The sequence below is a fragment of the Salminus brasiliensis genome, chromosome 17 (assembly GCF_030463535.1).
Source record: "Salminus brasiliensis chromosome 17, fSalBra1.hap2, whole genome shotgun sequence".
In the NCBI taxonomy this organism is placed as follows: domain Eukaryota; kingdom Metazoa; phylum Chordata; class Actinopteri; order Characiformes; family Bryconidae; genus Salminus; species Salminus brasiliensis.
The window spans coordinates 13409976-13432472 of record NC_132894.1 but is presented as its reverse complement, the minus strand read 5'-3'; the positions used below and the strand labels follow the sequence as shown (position 1 = coordinate 13432472).

The 22497-nt window shown below is 43.4% G+C and overlaps 1 protein-coding gene across 5 annotated transcripts; it reads left to right on the top strand.

Annotated features, from left to right (window-relative positions):
• The first annotated feature begins 224 nt into the window (after positions 1-224).
• On the top strand, positions 225-15908 carry rbms1a (RNA binding motif, single stranded interacting protein 1a). Of its 5 annotated transcripts, none has more exons than XM_072660530.1 (14): positions 225-285; positions 5535-5713; positions 10767-10825; positions 11400-11530; positions 12424-12581; positions 12757-12836; positions 12937-13052; positions 13215-13264; positions 13584-13671; positions 13884-13934; positions 14325-14435; positions 14536-14616; positions 14799-14877; positions 15008-15908. In XM_072660530.1, the coding sequence occupies exons 2-13, from the start codon at positions 5562-5564 to the stop codon at positions 14871-14873; spliced, it is 1152 nt and encodes a 383-aa protein (XP_072516631.1). In that variant the 5' UTR covers positions 225-285; positions 5535-5561; the 3' UTR covers positions 14874-14877; positions 15008-15908. The 5 variants fall into 5 exon arrangements, with proteins under 5 accessions (XP_072516631.1, XP_072516630.1, XP_072516629.1 ...); XM_072660529.1 differs by having other exon boundaries at positions 230-564; positions 11400-11491; positions 12937-13043; XM_072660528.1 differs by having other exon boundaries at positions 230-564; positions 11400-11491.
• Positions 15909-22497: the final 6589 nt, after the last annotated feature.

Below are 22497 nucleotides of genomic sequence, written 5' to 3'. Positions count from 1 at the left end.
ACGATTTTACCGTCGATTTGAAAACGGGGTTAGACTGTTTGTTGGTCGTTGCTTCGCATGCTATCAGAAATAACCCAACTCTTGGTCATAAATGTTTTGACTGATAATTAACATGATGTGGGTTAAAATAATGTCGAATGGCTGTGAGACGTGCCGCCACCCCCCTCCCCCCGCGGTTCGAGTGAAGCACGGGCTGTTCCACAGTAGGTGGGTCTCTGCTGCGGGCGACGGAGAGAAGATCAATGAAAGCGGGCGGTTTTACCGAAACTGGTCGGACGAGCCGAGGTGGGAATAAAGCCGTGGACACAGTCATTTTATCCGAAGAGCGCTATCAGGGGAAACGTCGGTTCTCTCCGAATATTTAATTAACGAGTGGGTGAGACTGAAAGTCGACGCCAGAAGAGTGCGATGTGGAAAATTTACAGTTCCACTGTAGCCTAATACACTGTCGTATTCCGCCACGGAGGAGATATTCGTCGTTTCAGCGTTGAGTCGAGGACAAGGGAATTAAGGATGATCTTTGCGAACACCGCCAACCCCGTGAGGCCCCCTTACCGAAAGCAGGTTGGTAACTGAAGGGAATAGCAAAAATAAATAAATAAATAAAAAATAGCAAAGTCGACACTGAGGTGCGATGCTAGCTATTGTCCGAGAGGCTATTGGGTTACAGGACGGACCGGTTACGTTGTATTTATTCAGCCCCTTTAGCGGCTGAGACGGTGCTTAGTTTTTTTATTTTTTATTTTATTAAAACGAGTAGCGAGCATAGATAAATACGACGACTTTAAACCGTGTACGAGGCAGTTTTTTTTTATTATCGTTTTTATTATTTTTTTTTTTATGTCCCAGCTTAGGCCTGGCGACTGTTTTGGCATTCTGACATGAATATTCATCATTCTGGGCTCCGTGTGTAGCTACAGCTAACGTGCATCGCTTACCCTTCATTTATTCTGCAGAACAACTCAAGCTACATATCGCGAAATGTAGTGCTAGCTAACATTAGTTAAAAAAAAAACGTGTAGAAATGTAGTGACGTTTGCCTCTTTTTTGTTGCTTTTTCCAAACAGTGTGACTCTATAATCCTGTGTCCGCAGGCCTTTTGCTTTATGCATGATGTATCTGCAATTGTAATTGAGGGGCTTTTGTAAATGAGAATAATGCCTTCAAGCCCTGCTGGAGCTTTTCTGCAATCTGCAACGATATTTCTCTTAAGTGGCCTATTAACATGACTAGTGGCCATTTCGAGATTTTGGATTTGCCAGCAGTTTTGTCACACTCCTGGTGACGGGAGAGACGGGAAAGGAAAGATGTGAGGAGAGTTTCCCATGGCAACTTCTGTCAGGAGAGTCTTGGGTGTGTGCAGTAAACCTCTGGGTCATGAATATTCATGAGCCACTACGGTATCTTCCAGCAGTTGGTAGGGAAGGGAATTGCTGGGTGTGGCCTGCTAAAGAGAAGGTCAGGAGAGGGCAGTGAGTCAAGGCATGATTTTTGTTTATGGTTCCTATAGCCAAGATCCGTGAAGATCTGGAGAGATTTCTGTCTGATTGCAAGCTTTAAGTGTACTGTGGTGTTACCGTGCAGCTGCCAAGATGAACTCTGAACATATCCACACCCACACCCCCACCCACAATTTGCATCTATTTGCACGTTTTGTACCTCACGTGGTCTAATGGAAGCAGCAGAGGTTAACAGGACTCCAGGATTTCACAGTTTATAGGAACCATATGGCGCAGGATGACTGCAGCACATAGCACGGGACCCAGGGGACACGCCAACGCTTGAAAGATGGCCCGGAAATTGAATCTGATCTCCCCCTCTCTTGCCTCGCGCCTGCGCCCGGTCTTACCGTCCTTTTCTCTTTCTCTAGATCTTTCTCACTGCCCTCATGTATTGGCTTGCCTTTGTGTTCGTTCTGTTTCTTCACACAGGGGAAAAAAGCGGGGCAGTTTATGCATAAACTGTAGGTAGAAAGAGAAACTGAGAGCTTTGCCATTAATGCAGTCCACTAGCCAGAGCCTCCCAGTCTGTGTTAAAGGGCCTGTATCTTCCCTTGAGGTCCGTGGGTGTGTTTTTGTGTGGGTTCAGTGTACTAAAACAGTCCTAGCTCATTTTACATCTTCTAGCCTCTTCTAATCTCTGTTTTTTGGTACTGTGCCTTTGAGACTGACCTATATGAATGGTCTCTGTTCTGACCAGCTGCCTTATATCATGCCTAATTCCAGGCTAAAACACTCCCTATAACATTGTGAATGAGTGGAGCTAAACTACTGCATGACCTCAGAAAAACAGCACATTTTAAAACTAGCTGTTTTTCCAGCTAGTTTCCATGTACAGACTAGGGATTTAGTTCTTACATTCTGAATCCATTTCCAGTTTTCCATGATACAGGCCCTTTAAAGTAGTACCGGCCCCTGTGGATTTCTTGGAGAATTAAACCGAGGCCTCCATCTCAATACCTTTCCACTGCGTCCCACAGCACCGGAGGCCTTTGAGGATGCATCCCATGTGTTCTCCAGTGCCCAGTCCGTTCTCCTTTCATGCTGAGCTGAAACACATGGCCCTGCTAGCGTGCCTGGCTTGATTAATTGACAGGCGCTAATGAGCTTAGGGCGCCGCGTCCAGATTCACCTGATTGCGCAAGTGTGCGCACGATGGCGAGTGCACGAACCGCTCGCGCAGAAATGGGTCAGTGTGTCAGGGAGCAGGAGGACACTCACCCCTGCAGAACTGTTGAGGGGTGGTGTTTTATTTTATGCACCACAGACACACACACACACATGTGCGCACAGCCACACGCAAAGCTGAGCTCGCACAGCTGGAGTCAACTCTAATTGTCTTGCAGGGACAGCTGTTATTCCTAACATAGAATAAATTCTGTTGGGTCTCACAAAGGGTCTCGCATAGCTCTGCCGTGGTTGGTTTGCATGTCACGCCGTCGGGCTTTTTGGTCTTTCCAGACGTTTTTTATCATTATTCCTTTAGCGCCTGACTGGGTGTTTTATAGGCAGCCATTTTGTGTGTGTGCTGAGAGGGGCGAGTGGAATGGGAGCTGTTTTAATGAATGAGTCAGAAACAGGAAGTGAGTCAGTGATGTGGGCCGCGGCGGCTGCAGTCTGCGGTGGGCGGGAGGCCTGCTCTTCCTGTATCCCGGCGCACTGCAGCGCCATGTGACCTTTCCAGAGGAACATTCCTTTCCCTCTTTTCCAGCCAGTGCCGTCGTTCACACCGGCTCCCGATTCTGCATTAGTCATTCCGGGCTAGACTCCGGTGTAAATGACTTTGGTGGTCAGAGGGAGATGTTTTCGCAGCTTGACGAATGCCGAGGTATGACTCGGCTCTGCCGCAAAGTCAAGTTTCAAGTAGTCTTATTGTAGTCCAAATATTTGGCCCAGCAGTTTGGGTAAGAATAGACCGGCACATCCTGGTGAAAAAGTGATTCATTTCCTCTAATTTAGGTGTGTAGACTGTATGAAAACATTGCTGTGCTCTGTTTGGGTCCAAAGCTCTTCCTTATCTATTACTTACCTGGAGTGACCTACTGTTCTCTCACTGGTTTTGGGTTAGAGGGTTGTTTAAGGCTGGGTCTTCACTCGGGGATCCCTGATCAGTGTCTTTTTTGGGTACCTTTATAATTACAAACAGTGACGTAGCTTAAAGCAGCATGTGAGCATGAGTCTCTTTATTGACTGCAATGGATTAGTCGCACACTAATCAAGAAGTGCTGATATAACATGCTTATAGACTGTAATTTAGTCTAGACTTTAGTCTAGATCAAGCGTACCTATGGGATCATTGATGCTAATACGTGATCATTTTTCACACTTCAGTATTGAATGGCAGAAGTTTTCAGTACTCAGTAGCACTGAAGGAACTGTTCCAATAAGTCCCTCCACCCTAACTTTCTATTGCAGTGTCCATCAAACCTTCGGCTTAGGCTGCCTGGTAGTGTCTCTAGCACCCATACTAACAGTTTAGCAGAATGACCATCAACCAATCAGAGAACAACATATCTTCATAGCAAATGTAACTTAATGTTATTTTCCTTTTTAAATGATATTTAAATGAGTATTTCCAACAAATTTAAAGTAAATATGTACATTTGTGACTTACTTCCCTCTTTTATTAGCATAATGTCATCCATCTGGCCTTTAGCCCACTGCAAACACTGTAAGTGTGGAAAGATGTTCCTTCTTTTGTCTCTTAATTTGTTTCATATTCTGCTAAGCTTGCTGTTCCTTGGCAGGGATGTCTCTTTTTAGTCATTCATTACCGAAATCGGATCTGGATCTGTGTCTGTGTCTGCGTGTGGTGAGCTGAGTCACATAAAGGAAACAGGTGAACTCTTTATAAAGAAAGAAAGACAGGCAGGTGTTTAATAAGAAGTAGGAAATGGTGGAGTAGATTAGGAGCACTAGAGTGGCAGACACTGCAGTAAATACAGTAAAATCTGATAGAGCACAGCGACTTTGCAAGGCAATGAAAGTCCACCCATTAAGCTTTAGATAAGGTATTGATTCTCGCTTGAATAAACGTAGTGTGGTGTTCCCCGAAGAACACTGGAATGGTTCTTGAACTCTCTCAAAGGCATCATATGAGAAGAAGCAGCCAGAATAACCTTTCTGCGGTTTATGGGATTTATACAGTCCATTTTTCACACTTCAGTGCAGTTTTGCCCAGTGAAATAATCATCCAGCACTCTGCCATGGTACACTGGTAGATTGGACAGATATGAGAGCTGATGGGCTGGCTCAGGCTTGCAGGCCTGCTGGTGTGGAACTGAATGGAAGATCTGTGGTTCAAGCTGATTAGACTGGAGGGAGCTATAGATGCATGTTAACTCGTGCAGCGCTGCTAACTGATCCTGTACTCTGAGACCGAGACGCCAGCATGATTGCCACCACCAAGGTAGCTACAAAGAGCTGTTGGATGTGATTTGCCTGTTTCAGCACGCAAGAGCAGGGAGAGGGCTGGGAGAAAGGAGTGTTGCTTGGGTACGGTGCCTTCAGTCGGTGATGCAGTCCATTGTGGGTACACATTGTTCTAGAAAGTGATGTCATTGAAGTCGTTCTGTGTTATTCTGTATGTATTTCATAGTTGAAGGCACAAAAGGACACTTGGTAACTTAGTCTGCAGATTCCAATTCTTATGCTAATACATAAGCATCATTAGAATGTAAAAATTGGGGTTAAATTTACCTGGAATGAAAACCTTGGATTCTGCTATGCTTAATTGTACCTAGGTGTGAGTATATCAGTATATGGAGGGGCATGGGACCCTGCAAAGGGCTGGCACCCTGTCCAGAAGGTATACCTTGCCTTGTGCTTGATGATACTGGGTTGGATCCAGATCCAGGAAGATGGATAAAAAGATAGGTTCAATAAATACGTCCTTAAACATTGGTGTGAAACATTAATTAAATCTAGAAAGCTCTCCAATGCCAACTGCCAATACTAATAGGATTCCCACATCGTTCCTATTCTGAATGTCAAATTACGTGTTAATTCCTTACCTATTTTTCATCACCCTTACAGCCTCCAGTTGCTCCGCCCAGTCTCCCGATGGCTCCGCCCAGCCCGAGCACCAATAGCAGCACCAATAACAGCAGCAACAGCAGTACGACCGGATGGGAGCAGCTCAGCAAAACCAACCTCTACATCCGTGGGTTGCCCCCCTCCACCACCGACCACGACCTCGTCAAACTCTGCCAGCCGTAAGTGTACACAAGCACCTGTCACAGAGCAGTGGGGTGCAGATAAGCGCTTATTAGTCGCTGATCAATACATTTCCATTTTCTGTGTGGGTCATTTTGCAAGGGTAGCTCTGATTGACACAAAGGAATGCGCGAGTACAACAAAGAGATGTGGCCAGCTGGAAACAGCTTGAATCTGTAAAACTGCTGGAATTAAGCTATGTGTGTTATAATCCCTCCTAAACCCTTTTTATTCTCACTACCTCCCAACCACTGCTTCCACCCCCCAGCGCTGTTTTTAACCCTGTTAAACCTTGAACATCTCACAATAATAATAAAAAAAAATATTTACATGGGTTCCTAAATTGATCTTGGATACGATACAGAGTTCTAGGACAATATTCAATTGGCACAGAGCCTTTACTTTATTCTGAGGTTCTTTAATCTTAAAAATGAAAGAATTCCGTGCCCATTAAAGAGCTTTCTTAGCATTGCATGTCCAAGCTTGGAACAATTTAGGAACTGTATTTTTAGGACTGCAAGAACCTCAGTAAAGGTGATAGTTCTATACCCATTATAGTGCTTTCCTAGGACAGGACCTCCAGGCCTGTAACCATTTAGTACCTGTATCTTTTAGACTGTGCAATGTTATGTCTGATAGGGTTTACATTTTAAGAACCTTAGTTAAGGTGATGGTCCATTATAGTGTTTTCCTAGTACATCACCTCTAGACCTGGAACCATTTAGGAACTGTATTTTTTAGACTGTGAAATGTTACATCTGATAGGGTTTAGGATTATAGAACCTCGGTAAAGGGGATGGTTCTGTACCCATTATAGCGTTTTCTTAGGACAGCACGCCCAGGCCTGGAACCCTTTAGGAACTGTATTTTTTTAGAGGTCTGATAAAAGATTAAAGAACCTCAGCATAAGGTAAAGGCTCTATAACACTTAAAGAGTTTAAGACTCTTTAGAAGTTTAGACCTTAGGACTGCACATCCAAGCCCAATATTTTGACCTCACTCATTTGTCAAAAAATCTGAGTTGCCCCAACTGCTGGGTGAGGTGGAGCTTTTTGTAAGCGTGCTTTGGCCTTACTTAGGTCTCATAAACTATTGTGTTTTGACTGAAATGGCAAGTTATTTAGGGCAAAGGCCCGTGTGAGGAGTAGTGTGTACTCAGTTTTCACTGTCTCTCTCTCGCTCGCTCTCTTTGCCCTCGGCTACTCTGCACGAGTGGCTCACGTGGACAGCCGCTGAAGCATGTAACCCACGGCAACAGCATCTATTTGTGTTCAGCTGGTTCAAAACAGTGGCCCTGGTGAAAACAGGCCCGTGTGTATATAACCGGCATGATTCAGCAAATGTTCAACAAAAAAAGCAAAGAAAAGGGTCTGCTTGTGGAGATCAGGGCCTGTGTTCACAAATCCTGGTTAAAAGGGAGTGCTGCTGGTGGACAAGGCACAGTGTTTTCTTTAGAGACCCTTTTCACTGTGGGTTAAAAAGCACTACTCTGTGTTGTGTGTGTGTGTGTGTGTGTTTTTTTTTTTTTTGTAAAAGTTTTACTACAGCAGAAACTGTTCTGAGGTCTCCCAACCAAATCACATCAGACCTTCTGAATTGATCAGAAATGGTGTGCCCTTTTTTTCTTTTTTTTCGACCGTTTATTTGAGAACATCGTCCTTGAGCTGTGTCCAGTCCCAGTTCCGCTTTCTTCCTGTTGTGTAATCAGTGCTCGCAAAGCAGATCATTTTATAGCAGCGTCCTGTCCTCCCAAATCCGGAATTTACATGCTGATATTTGAACGGATATTTCAGCAGCACCTTTTTTTTTTCTCCAGCTCCTTTTCTCCAGTTACCTAGTGGCTTCTCAGAGGAGCTCTTTGTCGTGTGCTTGAGTACTTTGTGTCTCTGATGAGATTTGATGTTCTATTACTATGGATCCGCGTTGCCGCGCTCAGCGCAGTGTTTGTTCAGTTTGTACAGTTCACAAATACAGACGGCGGAGCTGTAACCACACCTGAAGTCAGGTCTGGCAGTGCTGGCCACTCTGTTTCCACCACTCGGCGCACGCTGGCAGCTTTATAGAAGGAACTCGCTAAGAAAGGTGGCGGCTGCAATTAGGCCAGATTGATGCTTAGTATTGATATTCAGTATTTCATGTGTTCTCATTGACCTTTTTACCCCATAAATCCTTTTGTGCTGCAACATGTCCTTTCCTGAGTGCATGTGTAGGAGAGAAGGAGAGAGAGAAAGAGAGATAGTATAGTGTGTGTGATTGTGTGTGTGTGTGTGTGTGTGTGTGTGTGTCCGGACGTTCCCGTCGTGAGTTAATTTATCTTCAGCAGCTCTGGGGAGTCCAGCCGTCACCATGGTAATTCCTGAAATTGATTCCAAAGAGGGAGCTCGGGAGGGCGGTAATCCTCTTGCTAGTTTTAAGGGTTTGCTAAGGTCAAACGTGCATTTGAGGTTTAAGCACCGCCCTGTTTAGTTACTTTATTTCTTTAATGATAAATAAATAAAAGTAAGAAATGAAGTCACTTAACACAGTAGTAAAATCTAATAATTACAGTTTACTTTCTTAATGATCAGCTTACAGTGTTTTACTGGTCTCTCTTACTGTAAAGCCCTATTTAAATTGGATTACTTTCTCAGGGGGGCGTACCTCAGTGCTAAATCTCTCGAATCCGGACGACAGTGAAAATGAAAATGGGACGAGTGAGTGTAGTACCCAGTCACGTGGTCACATGATCACATTCACAAGAGTCTCAGAGACACTGGCTTATTTCATTTTGGGGTGAAGTTCATACAACAGTATGCTTTCGCTTTCTTTTTTACACAACTTGAAGAGTTTTTTTTTTGTGCTTCGGAAAAAGGTCTAATATGTACAGGAAGATACAGAGCATAACATCTTTCAGAAACCCTTTTAATCCCCAACACTATGTCTGCCCGAAAAACCATAAAAATGTGTATCCAGGTGGGACTAAAATTCTAAAAATCAGATATTTTTTCGGACATTTTCAAAGCTTCTTTGTTTATCTTTTTTCCAGTAAAATTGTCTGGAATATTTGAAATGCTATTATTAGTTTGTTAGATTTCACGAATTGCTCTTTGGAGCAAATGTAATCAATACCACTCAGGAGCAGTGCTTGCTTGTGGATGTCTTGGGAACGTAGCTCTTTAGCTGTTAACTTGCACAAGGCCTGTTATTGGATTGGGACAGATCCTGGCATCTTTTGGTGGATCAGGTATTAGTTATTTTAAGCCTGAACCAGTTCGATACCCTTGTTTGACTGTTCTAGCAGAGCGCCCTCTGGTGTTCTGTAAGGAGGACTGCTTATAGTGTGCATTGTACCGTGGAGCCTAAAAATTTAATAATTAATAATTTAATAAATAATTTAATCCGTAATTTCTAACATTTGCCCTTTTCTGTTTTTGCCCATGCCACTACATCAACCCAGTTTGGTTGTACTTGTGCAATGACGAAGATATTCTATTCTAAAATATCCTTGTGGGGAGATGCACGCCCACTAAATCATTACTCTTAATGATTTCAAAACGAAACCGCACGCCTTTCTTTGTTTTTAATCCAGAACTGAACAGCGTGTTTGAAACCGAGAGGAGTGGGCTGCTGCACGCACGTAATAGAAAACCACTATACATCCACATCACACATAAAGTAACTCCATTGTATTGTATTATTTGTTGATACACAAAGACTGGATTTATTTGGTATCGGACCAGACTGGATCGGGGCATCCCTAGTTATACATCGACATGCACAAGGTGGAGCGCAGCGAAAATGCTCTGCACCAGATCTTCCTTGATATGCTGCAGGCAGACACATGCCGTTGCAGTGGGAATAGCAGAACGGAATTCTGCTGCACAGCCAGGAAACGGGGCCTCCCCCCAGAGTGATGGGGTCAAGGCCAAGGTCGTGTGGGCCTCCATGGTGGTGGGTCATGTGATCCCTCCTTAAAACCCCATTGGCTCCCTCCCCCACTTCCCCTCGTCTCACTTCACAGGACTTGCCGTGGAATGTTGTTTATGTTTGCAGAGTAGCGACGAGAGACCTCATGTGATTACATTATGCTGCATATCAAATCAGACCTTTTATTCAATTTAACCTCACGGAAATTTGAGCCACTCTACAGTATGGCAGGCCGGAGGGGAAAAGGCTGAGCGCCGTTGATATTTACATGCGATCAATGGATTTCTGTAAACGGATTCGTCCGTTCCCTCACTTCCTAAAAAAAAAAGGCATTTTACCTTCCAGAGAACTGAATCCTTCGAAAGCCAATGATGTTTTAGTGTATTATTCTGAGAGATTCACTAAGACTTATTGTGCCTGCATTTGTTTTAGCACTGTAAAAAACGTTTTCATTAAAATATGAACCCATGTAAATGACTGAATGTGGGGAGGAATTATTTGAAAGACAAATTTAATAGTCAGCTTTTCTGCCACAGTCTTCAACTGGAAATACTTGATATAAACGGCATGTTCCAGCGATGAACAGAGAAGCAAACTTCTCCTCTATGCATCCCAGCTGTAGGCGTTAGCCTCTGGTTTGTTAACAGACACACTCTCTCATGCCTGCTCTCATTCGTCATCACTCACTCACTGCCTGATGGTGGAGGACACACACACACGCACACATGCACCCTCGCATACAGAGGCCTGGGGGCTGTTTTTCCTCTCGGGTCTGTAGTGGGAATGTGAAAGGACTTCCTTTTGAACTCTAAAGGCTCTGTGCAGTAATAACAGACTTCACTCGGACATGCCATGAGCCCAGTCAGAGTCTGCTTTTGACACATTAATTGACCTCTGAAGCACCTGGATTGCAGTCATACCAGGCTCCCTGCATTTCTCCCACAAAGGCTTCTTTGTGTTTGAACCATACACCTTTAAACTGGAGAATAAGTGACTTTTACAGTGTGCCATTGCGGTTTCTGTGTGCTGTGCCTTTCAGCTTAGCTCACGCATTCCTGTTCTTTCATGCCCTGTGACAAATGACACACATAGACAGACCGCCTCTGTCAGCAGAGGATGCATTTATCGTTCTCTCCATCTCTGCAGGTACGGAAAGATTGTATCCACAAAAGCCATCCTGGACAAGACCACGAACAAATGCAAAGGTTTGTGAAGACTTATTTAGGCTTTTAAGTAAAAGAGACCTTTATTTAGCGCCAAGGTATGGATTACATTGGTGCGTTTTCCCATTATAATTTTTTCGCAGTATATTACATCATATTATATAGCCCAATATAGCAGCGTAGCAGGAAAATGGGGAAAAAAACTTTCAGTGGTCATTGTGGAGCAATTCTATTGATCCATTCGTCATGAAAGTGATGAAATACAATGTAAAGAACAACTGCCAAATTCACATTATGTCAAAAAATGGCAAAAATGAAAATACAAGTTACGTAGTGCAGCCTTTTTACAGCATCAGTATATTGCAAAGGCTGATATTGCAATTTGCAAACGATATATCGTGCAAGCCTAACATGTTGAATGAAGATGTTAGGAGATAAAGGAAGAAATAACTAAATACAGTATCATCACTTAGGCAAATGGTCGACTGCCATGTGCAGTCTGATTAATTGCCTTGCCATGATGAAAGCTTTAGAGTAGGTACAGTGTTTCATAGCACCCCTGTGATTTATTATGATACCGTCCCCGAATAATAACGGAAAGTGTCCCGTTTTTCAGGCTATGGCTTTGTGGATTTCGACAGTCCAGTGTCTGCGCAGAAAGCTGTGGCAGCGCTAAAGAACAATGGAGTTCAGGCTCAGATGGCCAAGGTGAGACCACAACCTATGGCATCACTTCCTTCTTTTAAGGTGACTTACATTTACTACATGAATGTCTTTTCATAATTTTCACACATCAGCTTAACGCAGCTCTGTGAATGTGTACGTGTGTGTGTATGTCCTTTCTTTCACCCGTTTATCTCTTTTCATCTCACTCTCTCGATCTCACTCGCTGTCACATGCAACACGAGCGCGGTGAATGCGCGTGTAAAAGTGCAAAAGCCTTCCTTTTACTGCAGTGACCTCCTCCCAGCTCCCTGCAAACGCTTCTGCATTCACCCTCAATTATTCATCAGCTCTCCTTTTCCAGCTCTTCCTCTCTATTATAGCACACCGCTCTGCTGCTCTCCCTTTTCCATGCTAATGGTTGAATGTGCATGCATGCGTGCGTGTATGTGTTGACTGCAGTGCATCTGACACATACATGGTGGTGGCCTTTTTTATTTTTTTTGCTCAGCCCCCTTCGTTTCTGCGGATGCCTCTAAAGCAGCCAAATGAGGAGCCTTCTGCAGTCAGCCAAAGGCCATATGTTAATCCCTGCTCATCGCCATGGCTACGACCTCTTGTTAACTAGAGGGTTATTGAGGATCATAAATCCAGGGTGCCCTTATAAACCAAATTGCTTCATGGAGAAAGAATGTTAGATTTGCCTCAGGCGCACTGCAGCTCAAATTAAGCCTGGCGCTCTGCTCTAGGAACGCAGAAGCTGCCATTTTTTCCCCTCAGTGAAACAGATATGGATTAGTGGGGGATGGGGTGGGGAGGAGAAGCGGCATGTTGGCCGAAGCTTTTTTTGGCGCTCTTTGGTGTCACGGATGCTGCAGAAGGCCCGCCAACGCAGTGTAAAGACTTCACTGGACATACATACAGTGTACATACTGTAAATGTCTGTGTAAATGTATGCATGTCTTAATGTTTTACAGCAACAGGAGCAGGACCCAACCAACCTGTATCTGTCCAACCTGCCGGTGTCGATGGACGAGCAGGAGCTGGAGAACCTCCTCAAGCCCTTCGGACAGGTCATCTCCACCCGCATCCTCAGAGACGCACATGGTGTCAGTCGGGGCGTGGGCTTTGCCAGGTCAGTGATAAAGCATCAGCTGGGCTATTGTAATATGTATGCTTTTATGCAGACATGCGGGATTATGAATCAGGTCAATAATAATAATTTGCCTTGGAAATGTTGTTTTTATGTATGTATTTATAATTTGTTGTTCTCCTCACACTGTATGTGAATCTGTTTTTTCTCCTCTCAGGATGGAGTCTACAGAGAAGTGCGATGCTGTGATCTCTCACTTTAATGGAAAGTTCATTAAGTCCACGTCAGGAATGCTGGGTAATGAAATGTGTTCTGCCATTGTGCTCATTCTCATATTAGCCAGTGTTAAAAACAGACGACTCAACCTCTGTGTGTGTGTCTGTGTGTATTTGTGTAGGTGCATCAGAACCCCTGCTCTGTAAGTTTGCTGACGGTGGCCAGAAAAAGCGACTGAGTCAGACTAAATACGTCCCCAATGGACGAACCTGGACGCGGGACGCCGAGGTGAGACTAGTAAGTCCATCTTCTGTGCTTCACTGTGGGGAGGGACAGGTCTGTGTGTGATTGTGTACATGTGTGTGATTTTATAGTTACAGACTCTTATGATCAGGTTTAGAAGCATGAAATATAAGTCTATGATTAAAATGTGTGTTTGTTTGTTTTTTTTCCCTTTAGAGTGGAATCACACTGACATATGACCCTAATGCGACCGCCCTCCAGAATGGGTAAGTGTTGTCAAATTGTCACTGAGGCCACATTTCCCTAAATTTTGCACAAGAATGACCCGGATACTAGCATAGTTTTCATTTTAGACCACATATGAGCGAATGTTGAAGCTGTGGCTCATATTCCATCCAGTTTACATTACAACAAATCAATCTTGCTGGTAGTAAACAGTTTGGGGAAGGATTACTCAGTACAGATGGTAGTTATGTACTATCCTCCTGTGGTGATAAAGCAATTAGTAGTATTCATTATGTTTGAATTGCTGTTTGTATAACTGAACCTGACTAAGTGTAACATATTGGTTTTTAATTCTTCCAGGTACTACGCCCCTCCCTACAGCATGGGTAATAGGATAATGGCCCAGACAGCTGTGACTCCCTACATCTCGCCTGTCTCCACCTACCCGGTATGACCTCTTTCTGTCTCCCTCTCTAGCCATTGTGTTACGGCAGGTGATCATTTGCTGCAGGAGCATAATGTGGAGAATACAGCAGCTGTGTCACTGTAGTTAGAGTCTTTTGTGCCTGCCTTGCTGAGTATTTAGGTTTTTTTTTTCAGATAACACCTGCTCCCATCTGTGGTTTTCACTCCTGTGTATGTGTGTGTCTGCACTTACAGGTTCAGAATCCCTCCTGGATGACACATCAGCCTTACATTATGCAGCACCCGGTACGAGGAAAATAACTTGATTTACCCTTGCAATCTTTTCCTTTCTTGTTTGCTTGCTCTCTCGCTCACTTCTTTCTTCTGAAATCATCAGAAAGGTTGCACAACACAGACCACTTCCACATCATGCATCTAAGGTTATATGTGTGTGTGTGTGTGTGTGTGTGTGTGTGTGTGTGTGTGTCAAGAGTGTGAATTAAACATGTTCAGCAACAATTCATGTGAAAGGAAGAGGGAAATGCAGTCTGTTCTCTTTCAACAGATTTTGCTTCCGTCAAAGCTTCACTGCCATTCTGACCCTTTACCTTCTTTCCATCTGGCTTCTCTTTGCTGGCCTTAGCAATGTAGATCTGACTTTCCGTGCACTCTTGCTCCCCCCTCTCTCATCTTCAGGGAGCTGTATTGTCGCCCCCTATGGAGCACCCCATGCCACTACAGCCGTCCTCCATGTTGGCTCCTCTGACCCAGCAGATGGGCCATCTTTCTCTCGGAGGCACTGCAACGGTAAGACACACAAACAACACCACAAGCCACCAACATTCAGTATATTCAGTTTGGTCTTCTTTGCTCATACATACAGTCTGTCTCTGTGTGTGTTTTACAGTTTATTCCTGCTAACACAGCTATGCAAGGAGCGTATATTCCTCAGTATGCCCATATCCAACCCACCGCAATTGCCACTGAGGTTAGTCACCCTGTTAAATGGTACAGTCAGACTGTTTAGACTGTGTGCTTGTTTTTTTAAACAGCCAAGATTTTGCGTATCTTCTTATAAGCCATTTGTAAATGCATGATTAGGAAGCATTTATTCAGCAATGTAATACCTAATTTATCAGTATGTGATTTCTGTATGATTTCTCTTCATAGGATCCCAGCGTGCAGCCCCAGGATGTGACCTCCAGCGATTCCTCCCCTTACCAGTTCCAAACTAGCAAGCAATAAGAGGGTAATTATCGAAAGTGAAGCTACGCAGTCTCGAAAGTATTAAAATCTGCCCATTTCAAAGCTTAAACATACTACATAAGAATCAGTCTGGCTGATCTCCCCCTTCCTTGTTTAAATCCTTCTTTTTAAAGGTGAGCAGTCGGAGGCGAATTCAGAGGAGGGCTGCTATGACTACGGGCTTAACTTCTTTGGACAGGAAGTGACATCACAGAGGAAACAACACTTTTGCACAGGTTACAAGAAACAAAAAACAAAAAAACAAGTCCATGGTGTAATCAACCCAACACAAACCACCTCAGAGGCCCTCGACAGGTGCAACATGACTTCAACAACCAAAACAATGCAAATCATCCGAGACAACAGACACAGGAGTGAAGCAGAGTTTTATTTTGCTAACAAAAGGAAAAGAGACGAAGACAAAATGCTTATTTTTTACCAAGGACTTGAGGCACAGACAAGGTCTGTGAACACAGAACACAAACGCAGTGTGCTAGTACCTTTAGATGCATGAGAGGACTTTTTAGTATGGTTTTTAGTGTGTTTTTACTGACCGTTTCTCAGACACACACACACACTCACACATACACACACAAAAACAAAACAAAACAAAAAAAAAAAACAATTTGCTGTGGTAGTAGCAATGGAGAAATTTCTTTTTGCTTTTGTCTTCCGCACTTTGCCTTTTTTGGTCCGTAGTAAAAGAAATTTGCCTTGTAAATAATGTAGAGCGGGGCTTAGAATGATGTGATGAAATGCTTGCCGGCTATCGGTCTTCCCTCCTGTCTGTCAAAGCAGATGTTTCACACGCCAGTAAAATGCTTTCCTTTGGAGTCCCCCCTCCCCCCCACCTCAATCGGAGCAGCTTTATGGCGTGTCAGGGATTGTGTAAAGCGTGTGTGCGGAGTGGTCCGGTTCTGCTCTCCTCTGAACGCGCCCATTCAAAGTCTTCTTGCCTTTTCAATCAAACTTGATGTGGTAGATGTAGGTGAAGCTGTTGTTTTGGGGGAGGGGAGGGGGTTGGTGATGTCCTGGTGGGAGGTTGGGTGGGAGAGGGGCATGAATATTTGGGTCAGGAGGGGATGGGTTTTTGGGTTGGGTTGGCTTGGAATGATGGGTGGGGTGGAATATAGGTATTTGGGGGCGGGTGGATGGGTGGGAAGGGCTTGACTTTAGGGAGACAGATGCCGTTATTGATAGTTTTCAGAGAGCAGATTATGATGTTTTTTCTATGGCAATTTTTTTTCCTCCTTTTTTGTTTTACACAGTATGTAGAGATTTCTCGTACCGAGAGGCAGAAGTGCAATTTTTCTTTAGATAGAAAGTGAGAGCTGTACAAAACGAGAAAAAATGCAAACGTTTTTATAAGCAAATCAATCATTTTAAGAAATAAATCCCAGGGTTTTTTCTGCAATTTCATTAAGCAGTAACCCCTCCAATTCATTGCAATATTAAGGGCTGCAGCTGTCAATCAGAAACTAATATAAGGAGCTACATGTGGCTTCAGATCAAATTTTTATTCTCTTTAAAATGGAGCATGTGAATACAGTAATAGGTCAGTTTTGGAGGGTATACCAAGAAATGTTTGTGAACAAGGGGGCAAACACACTTTTTGAACCATCGGAAAAAATAAGCTCTTCTGTGCTAAATTAAAAACTCCTGCAGAAAAACAATGAATTAAGATGAGGCAATAAAAATGTTTATCAAGGCAATTAAGATTCCACCAAAGACCATCAAGTTATTATCCTTATTGGTGTGGGCTATTGCTGAGATGCAGGTGTACACTAGATATATGTACGTTTGGAAATTGTGCCTTTTTTGCCAACCCTGGCACTCCGTTTTAATCAAGTTTTTATTCAATTGTGTAATCGGACGTGGCGTGTCTGAGAATATGGAAAATGTACGGAAAGATTGGACCGATAAAATAATCAAAGGCTCGTAATGCAGATCCAAAGGAGGCTTTGATCTTTAACGCAAATAGTTAAAACAAATTTATGTGTGTCTGTTGTGTGGCTGTTTTTCTTTTGATGTCCAGGTCAGCTTGGCCGTCGATCTACCTCAGAGTTGTATCTGTCGTCTGATTGGTCGGGTTTGCAGGTCTATCCTGTCCAATCAGGAGTAAAAAAGCCAGCTCTGGAGCTGGAATCATACAGGACTTCACCTTTAACTCGTCTGTTTGTCCACTACTTCAAAGGAAACATTTGTGTTTTTAATCCATGTGTCTTTTGTTCATTATTTTTGTATGATGATGTTCTGAATTCTGTCATCTGGAGGATCATTAAAAACCATTGTTGCCCTCTTTGTTCGGGAAAAGCTGCAGTAGTGAGAGAAAAGCCTACGCTGCTGCTGCTGCTGTTACACAAAGTGAAAATTAAGCAAAGGAGAATTATGAACTGTTTTGTACTTAATATCCGGACAGGCTACATGCTCTGCTTTTTAAGTCCACGCAGGATTATTGCAGCCTCTTCCGGTTCACAGAGGCTTGATTCGAGTAACCAAAGTATCGTGTTGGTGTGATGTCCAGCGTACATCAAAGGGGGACACATTTCAGTTTCACGGGACAAGAACACAACCCCTCATGTCAACAGTCAGAGAGTAAATAGAGAAGTGAAGAAAATCAATACACAGGTTTCACAGAAATGGTGACTTTTTTTTTTATTTCTTTCTTGGACACACACCACAGTTTTGACAGTGGTAACTTGTATGTCTAACAACAGAAAAACCTGCTCCTGTGTTTTGTTTCTATTTTTCTTCAACCTGTCAGAATGATTTTTTTTATTTAAATGCTTTTTATGTTTTATTTCTATGATTTCCTCTGTGAAAAAAAAACTTTTGAATTAAAGACACAACTCAAACCTGCTCCTGACCTCCAATTTTACCATGTGTGGCATTATGTTAGTGGAAGTCACTGAGGTTTTTTTTTCAGTAATTTCCAGTAAAGACAGCCCTCAGGTATAAATTAATTATGGGAGATTTTTTGAGGAGATTCGGTTCCGAATAATTCAAGGGTAAAAGAGGTTTTTGGGGAAAAAAATGGCACTCTTTACAACCATGCACCAAACATGTTTCTATCTATCTTGCTAGTCAGGGTCACTGTGAGTCCAGAGCCTACCCAGAATCATTGATCACAAGAAATACCCAGGAATACCCAGGAATGCCAGTCCATTGCAGGGTGCAGGGTACCATACACATTTACCACTTACACCTAAAGGCAATCCAGCTTAGACAATGCACCTACCACATGTGGTTTTGGCAAGCAGGAGAAAACTGGAGTACCTGGAGGAAACCCACACAGACAGTGACACTAGAAGGGATTGAACCCAAAACCCCAGGCCCCTGGAGCTCTGTGATACATCCACTACCTGCGCTGCACTGTGCTGTCCAAAAATGCCCCCCTTGAATTAAAAACACTTGCTTCATATTTAAAAACATCCTCAGATGTGCCTGTCCATCCTTCCGCTGTGGTATAACGACTCAGCACTGAAAGGATGTGGAGCTGATCAAGAAGCCCTTACTGAGGAAAGAGACAGAAATAACACCAACAAATCAAGCCGCTGAAGCTGGCTGACGTTCTCAGAACACTGGATTGACCACCATAGAGTCTAAACCTCAATCTCTTGTTTTTGCAATGGTAACAAAAAAGCTGTGGGGGAAAAAAAAATGTGTGTGTGTGTGTGTGTGTGTGTCTGAGCGTGTAACTTGGGAATGTGCCGCCTGGCACTACGGAAATTCCAAAACTCATCAGTGTATACGGATACAATTTGTGAGTGGGTGGGTGGGTAGGTGGGTTCAAATGATCCGTCACAGCTGCTGTTACACTCTTGCCCCTACTCGCCATCCTGTTGGTGTCTATTCACAGCTATAGCTGCACATTCCTCATCTTAGCGTTTCCTCATAATCAATGTCATCATCAGACTGACTTTTAAAAAGCAGAAATGCTACATCATCCTTGTAGTAGTTCACTGCCACACAGAGCAGACGATCACCAGTAGGTGGTGCTCTACTGTCTCTTTTGCTAACTATGACCCACCAACTCTTTTAATTTATAGCCACTCAAATGCGACGACAGTTATGGAGCCCCAGAAGTCCAGCCGTAAGCGTGTAATTGAGATCCGCTTTGCAGTGTTTGTTTTTAGGGAGTGCACATGGTGCAGGAGAGTCTCTTTAATGAGTGAATTCTCGCCTCTTCGGCCTGCTGATGCCGCCTTTGTAATAGCAGCCTGCTGGGGCTTATCTACAAAGCCGAGAGCTTATGTGGAGCTGATGCCAGAGACTCGCAGGCACCGTGTGCATGTGTGTGTGCTGGAGGGGTATCCCCAAGAGTTACTAATTTACAGTTCAAAAATGTGGGCCTGTATCCAAGTGTATGTCCCAATCACTCACCTGTCATAGACACAATGGCACAAAGGTATTATACTTTTATGTCTAGGTATTATTACTTGATACCTTTAATGTAAGTGTCTACAGACTATTGAAAAAAGGTCTAAAAGAACTTAAAAAGTCATTCTCTCATTTAACTATAGGTATTTGTGTGTGCTGTGGGGGAGAGGGCGGGGCACAAATAATGTGGGATAAACAACAGACATTTCTGAAGATTCAGCTTGAACACCTATGTTTTTGTACCATAAAAGAAGCATCTTAAATCTTTCTGGATCATTGCGTTGTATGTGTAAGTTGCAGAACGCAAGCCTATGTTATTCTAATCTACTTACTGGTGCCTGAAATTTAGTACAATGTTAAAGCTGGTAAATAATTCATAGTGAAATCTAGCCAGGCTAAAATGGGGCCTACACATAGTGGGATTAGTGTCCCAGCAATACTCACCAATTAAAACAATGGTAGTCCATTTACCTTTTAATCATTCAAAATGGTTTAAGATATTTAATGCACAGATTCATCAGAAACATACTTTAGATGCCATGCGGCTGGTGTAGTGTAGCCTTTCTCGTTGCAGACTAAGGAATGTTGTTTTGTGGTACAGATAGTTTTAGGCAGAAAATTTCTTTCGGTTTAAACATCATAGTATGCATATAATTTAATTTCAATTGATCAGAGTTTTAATTGGCTGATACAAATTGACTGATACAACTAATACTCTACTTTCAGCAGAAGTGTTATCTCCAAACTTTGCACAAAATGCCACTTTAAATGACGACTGCAGTTTCAGAGTTATTCAACCCCTTAATGACAGGCGTCTTTAATACTTATGCTAAGTACTAATGACGAAATGAAAAATAATGCTTATTTTTGCTGTTATGACCTTCTGCAAAGACACCAGTATGGACAATGGCCTCCACTGCCTTCTCTTTCTATGGGGTTCAAGTCAATCGACTTTGATCACCACTCCAGAATCTTCTAGGACTTCTTCTGAAACCAAGCCTTTTGGTATTTGAGATATGCTTGGCATAACTGTCCTGTTGGAAGGTCCTCGAAGGTCCTATGGTTTCTCTTAGGATTTCCTGACACTTTATTAAATACATCTTCCACACACTGCGGGCTTCCAGTGCTAGACAAAGCAAAGCAGCCCTACAGCATCACCATGCCGCTGCCATGCTGCACTGTAGGCAGGGTGTTCTTGTCAGCTTATGCTTCAATCTTCCTCCTCCAGACATACCACTGCTAATCCATGGGCTGGAAAAGTTCAAATTTTTTTATCGCTCCAGTAAACAGAATCTCAAAACCTCTGTTGCTTATTTATATGATTTTGAGCAGATTTGAGCCAATGTATCTTGTGCTTTTTGGTTAGTGGAGGTGTACGGGCATGGAGACCTTTGGATGCCCCTTATTGTGCAAACAGAAACTTCGAAGCCTGGTGCCACCAAATCCGGTCTTTTGCAGCTGGTGATAGCTTTCTGCCATGTCCAGGTAGCATAACCAGAGTTCCTTTGCGTTTCAGTCATATAAGAATGTTATGACCACCCTGGTTTGGAATAAACTCGGCCCGTTATATTAGCTTCATTTCCCATTTTGTAAATACCTCATGTTTTAAACACTTGAGTGTCACTGCTGGACTGTCCAGCCAATATTCTGTGTCCTGTGGGCAGCATCCTGTGACCACAGTGGAAGAACTAGAGGATGACCAACACAAACTGTGCAGCAACAGATGAGCTTCTGTCTCTGACTTTACATCGACAAGGTGGAACAACTAGGTAGGAGCGCCTAACACAGTGGACAGTGAGTGGACTGCAACAGCGCAACACACCTTAACACGCCACCACCACATAAGTGTCAATGCAGTGCTGAGAATGACCCACCACCCAAATAATACCTGCTCTGTGGTGGTCCTGTGGGGTCGTGAACAGTGAAGAACAGGGTAAAAGGAGGCTAACAAAGTATGAAGAGAAAGAGATGGACTGCAATCTGTGATTATAGAACTATTTAATGGGCTGAGTTTACTCCAATCCATCCAAGTCATAAAATTCTGATACGACCTTGTATACATGTGTCAGTGTTTGTGTTAGGTTGTGCTATGCAACCCCCCTTAGTAGCTCATGCTATTAATTACTTAGATATGGACAACTACACTCAGTAAAAGAAGAGTTGTTTTTTTTTTTGGAGGGGGGGGGGGTGTAATCAACTACACTGGTTTGGGTTTATCCAGCTGTATAGCTAACACACATACAGATGGAGGGGCCGGCTAACACACACACACACACACATTGATTTGTCTCTCTACAAAGCTTTCATTCTAAAATGCATTGATTAGAAATCTACATTTTACAACTCTGGAGTTACATTATACCCCCTCCCTTCTCTAAACCTCCACAGCTGAAGGGCCACATAGTATATTTCCCCGTGGGAGTGTGAAGGTTAGGTTATGAGGGATATATTTCTCTCTCTCTCTCTCTCTCTCTCTCTCTTTCTCGCTCTCTCTCTCTGTGGCATCTGAAAATCTTTCCTTTCAACTGAAATACCATTTAAGCCCACACATCACAAGACCACAGGAGTTAGTCATTCAAAGTTCATCCTCAGTGACGAACTAGCACTAGCAATTTAAGATATGGCTGATAGTTAAGATGAAACACTAAAGTCATTTAACAGCATGTTCAGTCTTGAACACACGGCTTTGTAAGTTTAGTTTCTTTCAACAGCTTGAAAACGTTTCTCAGCTTATAAGTGGTTAGGCTAACCACCTACATGCTTCTTCAAATGGGGCAGGTGATTTTATATGCGTGAGTGTGTGTGGTTAGGTGAGTGGGTGTCGTGTCACCCAATCACAGCATCGTCACTCACTTCGCTCTCTGTTTAAAGTTTCCACTATTCCTCTCTCCTTCGCTCCTTCTTCTGCCTTATGTCTCTCAGCTTCTTCCTCTCTCTCCTCATTTCACTTCTCACCCATTATCCTGGCTGCGGCCGGCATTTGTCAGTCGTTTCCGGTAAAGGAATCAGTTCAGGCCTTTAACAGAGAGCAGACACCACACAACTGAAACCAACGCAACCTAGACAGAAGGGACTAGACATTGGACTAAAAAAGCACCTGACAGCTATGTTCCACCAGAATCAGTTCCGCTCTGTGACAGACAGCTTAAACCACTAACCTACATGCAGATACCCCGAGCATACACACACACACACATGCTTACAAACACACTGGAAGGCAGACACACTTGGCTTTTCAATACAG